Below are 10145 nucleotides of genomic sequence, written 5' to 3' on the forward strand. Positions count from 1 at the left end.
AATGTCCTCTCACGGCAAACGGTAATGTGTGAGAATGTCCTCTCATGGCAACCTGTAATGTTTGAGCATGTCCTCTCACGGCAACCGGTAATGTGTGTGAGTATGTCATCTCACGGTAATTAGTAATGTGTGAGTACGTCCTCCTTCGGCAACCGGTAATGTGTGTGAATGTGTATAAGTATGTACTAAAATCTTGCTTTGCAAAGGAGCTTGTGTAAACATTCACTGTGCTAACAAACTCCTTCCTGTAAACGGTCATTCTCAGTGATGTAGGGGGTTGATTTACGAACACAAAGTGTACAGAATGTTCCAGGATATGCTATTTCAATGTATCAACAGACATTGCCTGGGCTACACCATAATAAGCTAAACTCGTGGCATTCGTTTGTCTTACCAGTCTTACATAATCCACATGACATTTTGCACCCATTGTTCCGGTCCGCCTGAGAGCAGAACTTGTTTTTCTTGATAAGTTCTGAGCAGAGCGTCCAGGGCAAGTGGTCGCTACAGGTAGCGCCTGAAATCCAGAATAGAACATCTAAACATATGTCTGCAGGATCTCATTGTCGGCATTGCTGAAGGAGTGTTGTGTTGTGTTGTGTTGTGGTGTGGTGTGGTGTGGTGTGGCGTGGCGTGGCGTGGCGTGGCGTGGCTTGGCGAGCTGTGGCGTGTCGTCGTGTCGACAATGTGGGATGCTGGTGTGGCTACAGGTCCGTGTTAAAGTAAGTCCTCTGTGTAAGAGTTCAAATTCAGAGGAAATGAATGATAACGGGAGACTTACCACAAAGATCACAAGACATTTTGCACTGATTGTTTTTGTTTGTGGAGTTGCAGTAACTCCCATTCGCCGTGATGATATCCGCACATTCCTCCTGTCCCAAGTCGTCTCTGCACGGGACTGGGGTACTCACTGTGCCTGAAGATAATTTCACAAAGACACAAATTTCAGTAAGATGGCGATACTGTGGACTTCGAAAAATAGGAATACGAAATATTGACTCTATTAATTGTTCAGCTATGCATAAGTAACAATGGGCCGACCACTGAAATAGACACATTCATGTTATCGACATAGACATAATATCTAGCTAGACACGCAAATAACAAACAGACCAATAACACCTGTACAGTCACAACAATATCAACAAGACGGACACACAAACACAGCCCGGACAGACATTCAAAGACAAAAAGGACAGACACACTAACAGCACCAGACAGACACATATTTAACATTCAGACAAACACAACAATAAAACCTGAAAAGACACAAAAACTGTGCAATAGGAACGTTACATAGACACGTATAGTAGGAACGTTACATACACACATGTAGTAGGAACGTTACATAGACACGTGTAGAAGGAACGTTACATAGACACGTGTAGTAGGAACGTTACATAGACACGTGTAGAAGGAACGTTACATAGACACGTATAGTAGGAACGTTACATAGACGCATGTAGTAGGAACGTTACATAGACACTTGTAGAAGGAACGTTACATAGACACGTGTAGTAGGAACGTTACATAGACACGTGTAGTAGGAACGTTACATAGACACGTGTAGAAGGAACGTTACATAGACGCATGTAGTAGGAACGTTACATAGACACTTGTAGAAGGAACGTTACATAGACACGTGTAGTAGGAACGTTACATAGACACGTGTGGTAGGAACGTTACATAGACACGTGTAGTAGGAACGTTACATAGACACGTGTAGAAGGAACGTTACATAGACGCATGTAGTAAGAACGTTACATAGACACTTGTAGAAGGAACGTTACATAGACACGTGTAGTAGGAACGTTACATAGACACATGTAGTAGGAACGTTACATAGACACGTGTGGTAGGAACGTTACATAGACACGTGTAGAAGGAACGTTACATAGACACGTGTAGAAGGAACGTTACATAGACACGTGTGGTATGAACGTTACATAGACACATGTGGTAGGAACGTTACATAGACACGTGTAGAAGGAACGTTACATAGACACGTGTAGTAGGAACGTTACATAGACAGGTGTAGTATGAACGTTACATAGACACGTGTGGTAGGAACGTTACATAGACACGTGTAGAAGGAACGTTACATAGACACGTGTAGTAGGAACGTTACATAGACACGTGTGGTAGGAACGTTACATAGACACGTGTGGTAGGAACGTTACATAGACACTTGTAGTAGGAACGTTACATAGACACGTGTAGTAGGAACGTTACATAGACGCATGTAGTAGGGACGTTACATAGACACGTGTAGTAGGAACGTTACATAGACACGTGTAGAAGGAACGTTACATAGACACGTGTAGAAGGAACGTTACATAGACACGTGTAGTGAGAACGTTACATCGACACCTTTAGTAGGAACGTTACATAAACACACTAATAACACCGGACAGACATACACATATTTAACAGATACAAAATTAATACTTGACAGGACATGCACACAATTAGCATCCAGAGTGTACAAATTCAGAGGAAATGAATGATAACGGGAGACTTACCACAGAGGCCACAAGACATTTTGCACTGATTGTTTTTGTTTGTGGAGTTGCAGTAACTCCCATTCGCCGTGATGATATCCGCACATTCCTCCTGTCCCAAGTCGTCAATGCACGAGACTGGGGTACTCACTGTGCCTGAAGATAATTCCACAAAGACACAAATTTCAGTAAGATGGCGATACTGTGGACAACAAGTATACGGATTATTGACTCTGTGACGTGTTCAGCTGTGATTAAATAACAATGGGACAATCACTGTAATAGACACATAACAACTGAACAGACACACATATACCCCCTGGACAGACACACGCATAATACCTGGACAGACATACAAATAACACCTGGACAAAGACACAAATAACTACTGGACAGACACAAAAATACCTTTTGGAGAACAAGAACACATGCAAAGGCAAGTCAATTGTTAACCTGAATAAACAAGAGAACATATTTATGGCACAAGTCAAAATAGTGACATGTGGGATAGCTGTGTTCATCAAATGTTTAGTTAGAACTGAATTTGGTTTCTTTCCTGCTGAGGCACACATAAAATCCTATAAGTCAGACTCACATCTAGACACGCCTGGCCGTTTCGCCAAATTGTGTTACATGTTTGCTTAGTTTGTTCAAGGTCGTAATAAGCAATATTTCAACAATGTGAAGGCGGTCTGTATTCGAACCAGTGGTTGATATTATGAGCACCGCCCAAGCTGGCGGATTACGATACGATGGCACGCACGATTCATCTAGACCACCAACAAACACAACACTGTGATCCAGATGAGTGTCCAAATCGTGCTTCTATCAGTGAACTGTACCGTGTAATGGCATCCTTCCTCTCTCTTTGCCACAATCAATGGATGGGAGGTACATCGCCTGTGGACCCGTGAAGATCCAGGGTAGAATAGGTCTTCAGCAACCCATGCTTGCCCTAAGAGGCGACTATGCTTGTCGTAAGGGGACTATGCTTGTCGTAAGAGGCGACTAACGGGATCGGGTAGTCAGACTCGCTGACTTGGTTGATATATGTCATCGTATCCCATTTGCATGGATCGATGCTCTTCATGTCAATCACTGGATTGTCTGGTCCAGCCTGGATTATTCACAGACCGCCGTCATATAACTGGAATATTGCTGAATGTGGCGTTAGACAATAACTAAACATAAATAAACATCGCCTATGGGCGCCAGTCTAAACTTCAGATGATGCTTTGTGAATAACACGGACGGTCTCCTTTGCACTGCTACCTATACGTACCACACAGTCTGCAGGACCTCTTACACTTGTTGGCTGGGTTGTTGGGGCTACAGTAGGCCTTGTGCGTTATGGCTACGGAACAGATGCTGGTCGACATTTCATCCTTGCACGAGTCGAGGCTGGTGGTGCTGACTGTCGTGGACTCTGCAGTAAATGCACAGTACCCGTGACTCTCAGAGATGTTTTCGCTTTATACGTACACGTACAGCTGCAGACAGTGAGGCAGCACCGTGCATCACGTGGAACGAGGCATCGCTTTATACGTACTCCTACTTTCACAGCCACGAGACATCACTTCATATCTACTTGTACTTTCAGGTGAGGTGAAATATAGGGTTTAACGTCGCGACCAAGATTATCGCACTTATATAGCGACGTGCATGCACGTGTGTGTGTGTGTGGCTGCGTGAACTAGTCCGGACTGATGTCGATTTATAGTGCCAGCCCACTGAGATACCATGTCACAGTTTAACATGAATACCCCACCCAGACACAGTATACTGACTCCGAGCGGACCAGTCCTAGTTTTAGCTCCTTTTTGCCGAGCGCCAGACAGGGTGACCTTTGATGTCGATGTATACGTTTACCAAGCATGTCCAAAACGTGCTGTATGGGGAAAAGGTCGGGACTCATGGCCTACCTGTGCATTCCGGTGATGATTTTGCGACAGTAGGTAGTTAGTTAAGATACGTGCACGGTGGGCACTAGCCTTATTGTCTTGAAAGACAAAACTCAGACCAGTGTGGCGCGCAAACGGCACAGCTGTTGGCGCCAGAATGTGGTTTCGGTAGTACTGTCCAGAGATCCTTCCATGGACAACATGCAGTTGCGTTCTGGGAGTCATACTGATCCCGTCACTACAGACCACCCCGAAACATGTCTTGTTGCCATACTTTGACGTTCACATGACGTTCGTCGGGACGCTCCAAGACACATACACGTCTATCCAAAACCTTCCAGAATGAATCGAGAGTCATCTGAAGACATTACACGAAAACATCGGAGATTCTTCCAATTTCTACGCTGTAGACACCCATGGTGTGAGACTAGAATGCGTCGATTTGTTGACGGTGGTACAACACGCGGTCACTTGGCCTGCCGATTAGTTGCATGAAGACGATAATATATTGGCTAGTAAACAATCCGAATAAGCACCCCTTCCGATTGATCAATGTACACAAGACTTATTTATTCGGGTATAATACGTACTCGTGTGTTATATGCACCCTTAATTATGGGCAATTAAATTCTGGAAAATATATCTGTCGTGTATAATACGCACATACTTTTTTTTGTATCATTTCAGGCTGTCAGCATAAGTCACGAAATTTACGTTCTTTCAACTCTGTTTCTTTCTCACAAAATTTTTATTCTAATAAAAGCCCCCATATCTAATTTTGAGAGCGCCCTGGGTGCTTATTACGTCAAATACGATAATCGATCTTGGTCTTTTGTGTCTGCAAATATTTGCTTCATAGTCAAATACTGAGGCACATTGAATATGTTGGCTACCTCTCACTGAGTTCTACCAGTTTGAAGCACGCCAAGGCAGTAGACCTTGTAGACGACTCAATCACAAAGTGTCCATTAAAGCAATAGTAAATGGTACACGTGCATGTTTCGGGTGCGTTAGGTTTTGGTTCAGAAACCGATCTATTTCTATTTTTAAAGCTGATCTTTCTTCTGACTGTCGATCATTTATCTGTCATGATCCCCTACTTATTTTGGAGAGTATATTATGATTTCGTCAACATACGTACCACACAGTCCGCAGGATCGTTTACATTTGTTGTTTGTGTTTTTAGGACTACAGTACTCTTCAGTCTGTATGGCCTCGCTACAGATGAAGCTCGATGTTTCATCCTTGCATGTGTCGAGGCCGTTGGTGCTGACGGTCGTAGAATCTGCATTGTAGAAACAATATACTAAACAGGAAATTGATTCATGGGTGGGTTATCTGCCCCTGAACATTCACAGTGAAAGCTTCATACATAGATACATGTACATTTGTACGCTATCAATGAACGAATCATAGTGATCTACATTTGCCAAAACACCGTTAACCCGGACTGTAGCGTCCCCGTGAAATCGGGAATAGCATCTCTGTGTAACACCCCGAATAATAACATTCCTATGTAATAACATCCCTGTGAAATAACTACCCTGTGTAATAAAATCTCTGTGTGATAACATTCCAGTGTACATGTAATAACATCCATGTGTTATAACACCCCGAGTAATTGCATCCCTGTGATAAAACACCCCTGTGTAATAACATCTATGTGTAATAACATATATGTGTTATAACACCCCTGTGTAATAACATCTATGTGTAATAACATACATGTGTAATAACATCTGTGTGTGATAACATCCGAGTGTATTAGCATCCAAGTGTAATAACATCACTGTGAAATAACAACCCTGTGTAATAACATCACTGTGAAATAACAACCCTGTGTAATAACACCCCGAATAATCACATCTCTCTGTAATAACACCCCGAGTTATAACATCCCTGTGATATAAAACCCATGTGTAATAACATCCCTGTGTAATAACATTCCTGTGTAATATCATTCCTGTGTAATAACACCCCTGTGTAAGAAACTTCCTGTGTAATAACCTCCATGTGTAATAACATCCCTGTGTAATAACATTCCTGTGTAATAACATTCCAGTGTAATATCATTCCTGTGTAATAACACCCATGTGTAAGAAACTTCCTGTGTAATAACCTCCTTGTGTAATGACATCCCTGTGCATTAACATTCCTGTGTAATGGCATCCCTGTGCATTTACATTCCTGTGTAATAACACCACTGTGCATTAACATTCCTGTGTAATAACATCCCTGTGTAATAACACACGTACCCTTGCTTAATAATACCCACTTTTAATAACATACGTACCACACAGTCCGCATGATCTTCTACACCTGTTGAGTGTGTTACCGGGACTACAGTAACCGTGACTCTTGGTGGCCATGGAACAGATAGCGGTCGACGTTTCATCAACGCACGTGGTGAGGCCGGTGACTGGGTCTTGGGGGATAAAAAGGGTAAGCGTTGTCAGCAAAACAGTTGGACTTAGCATCATGTTCTTTCACAAGGAACACGTGCTATGGGATTTTGGCACCTAGCATACCATGGCATGTTGGATATTGATGCAGTTTATGATTTAAACATATTTTATTCACAAAAAGTGTATGGGACTGAGCAGAAGTTCCTCAACTTAGGACACCTTCTCCCAGGTTTATAACAGTGTCATGGCACTTACAAGTACTCTTTTCCGCAAAATGAAAGTCGGACATCTGAAAGTCTGGATCAAGTACTTTAAACTTGTCAGAGGGTTACACAACGTACGCGATCTAGACTACCAGTTGTCGGAATGACATTTTGTGGAAGCCTTGGTGGCTGAGTGGGTTAGATTGCTGACTTTGTGTGCTTGCGATTAAGTGCCTCACTCCGCAAGTGTGGATTCGTCAAAAAGTACTGGTACTTTACTGAGGAAGTGTCATCCCAAATACAACATGTGTCACATCTGACCATTGTCTAAATGGCTTTGTGTATTCATATATATTCTTGCGGTGGCAAATGTATGGGCACGTGTTTCTACCAAATAAGTCTACGTACCCTGAGCCATCTGCCAGTCCTGAAACATTGAAAGTATTTGACTTACTTATGATAGGAAAACATTAATGGTTCACCGAGCGATATATCGAAATCAAATACTAGTTCAGAAAATGATCCTTAAAGAGGCTAAAACTTACCACCGTAACCTCTCAATGTGTTGGGTAGACTACAGAAAAGCTTATAATTCTGTACCTCACGAATGGATTTCGAGGTCACTGGAATGAATTGACCTCCCTGGGCGACTACTTTTTTTACTCAAGTCTTTAATGAATTGCTGGTCAACTCAACTTGAGATGTATTCGCAGGGACAGGCGGTGACTTCGGAACCCATTTCTATTAGAAAAGGAATATTTCAGGGCGAATTTTGAAGGCCTTTGCTCTTCTGTTTGTCACTAAATACTTAAAGCTTTTTTGCTCAGCAAAGAGGAAGGATATCACGCGGGACCTCCTCAGCACAGATCCCCAACACCCTTACTCACCTCCTTTACATGGATGACCTTGAACTTATTGCCAATGGAGAATCTACACAGCAAAAACAGATTCTGCTTGTCGAGTCGTTTCTAATGATATCAGCATTTGAAACGTGGCAAGATAGAAGAGGGAGGATCAGTCAGTTTACTTGGAGGAGGAGTTATTGACCATCTGGTGGAAGGTCAGACCTATACGTACTTAGGGATAAAAAAAAAGAAAAAAAGGGATGCAGATTAGGGACAAACTCCAGAATGCCAATATCAAGGACAAACTTCGGGCAGAGTACAAATGTAGACTTAAGAAAATCTGGTGTTCAGAGCTGAACGATTGCAATAAAGTCAAAGCCAAGAATACTTATGCTGCATCCGTCCTTTCGTATTCTTTTGGTGTTGTTGATGGACGAAACAAGACATTCACGGTATTGACACCCTCATACGAAGAATGATGGCAGACAATAGATCCCACCACCCTCGCTCTTCCCTCCATCGCATATATTTACCAGTTATGATGGGAGGGCTGGCCTGAAAAGTGAAACAGAAGGCTTTCTGTTTGCTGCTCAGGACCAGTCACTTTCCACTCGAAACCGTCAATGTGTGATTGTGCATCAAAATGTCAATATGAAATGTAGATTATGTAATGAATTTAATGAGACTGTCCAACACATTGTCATTGGATGCCCAGCTTTGGCACAGACACCGTATCTTGCGACATGATGGTGTAGCTCTATCATTTTATTACCGTCTCCGCAATGCTTGTGGTTTTGACACAGAGGTCCATCCATTATACGACCCGGAATATGTAGAGGGCGTCATGGAACATGATCAATACACAATTCTTTTACAGCCCGTTTACAGCCTCAGACGTATACAGGCAAACAAACCTGATCTTGTCCTTTTTGATGAATCCAATAAAATTATTTATATTATTGAATTTTCTGTCCCTTTTGACACTTATGTCATTGGCAAGTTTGAGGAAAAGCATGGCAAATATGCAGACCTCGCTTTCGAAGTTGTCCGACTCCCCATTGTTCTCGGTGCCTTAGGTTTGGTACCGACCAATTTGTTGACTGACATGGGGAGAGTAACCGGGTTTGCTGCCAGGAATACAACCCTTCTGACAATCTGGGTAATGCAGAAGGCTGCTGTGTTGGGGAGTCTTCACATTCTCCGAAATGTCCTGGTTTGGTCTGACTAGGCAGCGCTTCCTGGGAGAAGTCCCATTCGCTGTCTGGGCTGTGTGTAGAGGGTGCAAGAGCCCTGAGCTGATGATGAGCCTAACCGGCCTGACTGTGCCAGGATCACCCAAACCCTCTTTGCTGCAGTTTTTATTTTAATCTGTGCAATGTATAATTTTAAAAAATAAAATAATTTGTTTTATAAAATAAAATAAAATAAAATAAATAAAATAAAATAAAATAAAATAAAATAAAATAAAATAAAATAAAATAAAATAAAATAAAATAAAATAAAATAAATAAAATAATATAATACAGTTGTAAAGTTTCACTGGGCGATATATCTAACACATATGTGTTTAACATCATATAAAAATAATAACAAGGTAATGTTCACTGGGCGATATATGAAACACATATGTGTTAAACACGATATAATTATAATAATAATATTAATCAGACGACCAGAGTGTAGATGAGAACAGTTACTCACGGGAAGCAGTGCAAGCAAGCACACGAGGCATGCAGGCAGGTTCATGGTGGGAGTACTGCCGGCGTCCATCAGATCCGGGAACAATGTGGGGACATTAAATGTACAGCGTGAAAGTAGGGGAGGTAATGAGTACGTTGTAGCGATATTGGCTGGCAGACCTTGGGTATCAACTTTCAGATTATCTGATTTAAGAAAGATCATAAACTTTGACAGAATCCATCCAGGGTTGGTGCTGCACTGCTTTGTGTGTGTTTGTGTCCCCACCCCGCCAGGTCTGCACAATAGTAAACTGAATCCCACGGACACCCTTGTTCACCCCGTCCAATCGCGTCACGTCGAATCGTAATGGACGTCGTATATTTATAACACGTCTTCATACACCCTTAATGGAAACACGTTTGTTTATTGCGTAATTATTGTCGCAGAATCTGATACTTAGTCAAATAATTTCAAATTTGCCTGACTTCTAACAACGTGATATGGATATTAATATAATGGAAGTTGTTTATTTATTCGGAAATACGACTAAAGATCTATTCTAATTATCTTAACAACATCTCCCATGTTGGTATAATCAAGAAACACTGGT

General features: G+C 42.0%; 1 protein-coding gene across 1 annotated transcript in view; it reads right to left on the reverse strand.

Moving 5' to 3' along the window:
- LOC139469647 (uncharacterized) overlaps positions 1–9757 on the reverse strand; it is a 35277-nt gene extending 25520 nt beyond the window's left edge. Inside the window, exons 1-8 of the mRNA XM_071251875.1 lie at positions 9557–9757; positions 7419–7437; positions 6696–6827; positions 5544–5687; positions 3784–3927; positions 2523–2657; positions 782–916; positions 395–517 (exon numbers count right to left, since the gene is read on the reverse strand). Coding sequence (XP_071107976.1) covers positions 395–517; positions 782–916; positions 2523–2657; positions 3784–3927; positions 5544–5687; positions 6696–6827; positions 7419–7437; positions 9557–9757 — 1033 coding nt within the window. The remainder of the gene's footprint in view (positions 1–394; positions 518–781; positions 917–2522; positions 2658–3783; positions 3928–5543; positions 5688–6695; positions 6828–7418; positions 7438–9556) is intronic.
- Between the last annotated feature and the right edge of the window lie 388 nt (positions 9758–10145).

This window comes from Haliotis cracherodii, unplaced genomic scaffold (assembly GCF_022045235.1).
Source record: "Haliotis cracherodii isolate W230 unplaced genomic scaffold, xgHalCrac1.p SCAF_2, whole genome shotgun sequence".
Classification (NCBI taxonomy): domain Eukaryota; kingdom Metazoa; phylum Mollusca; class Gastropoda; order Lepetellida; family Haliotidae; genus Haliotis; species Haliotis cracherodii.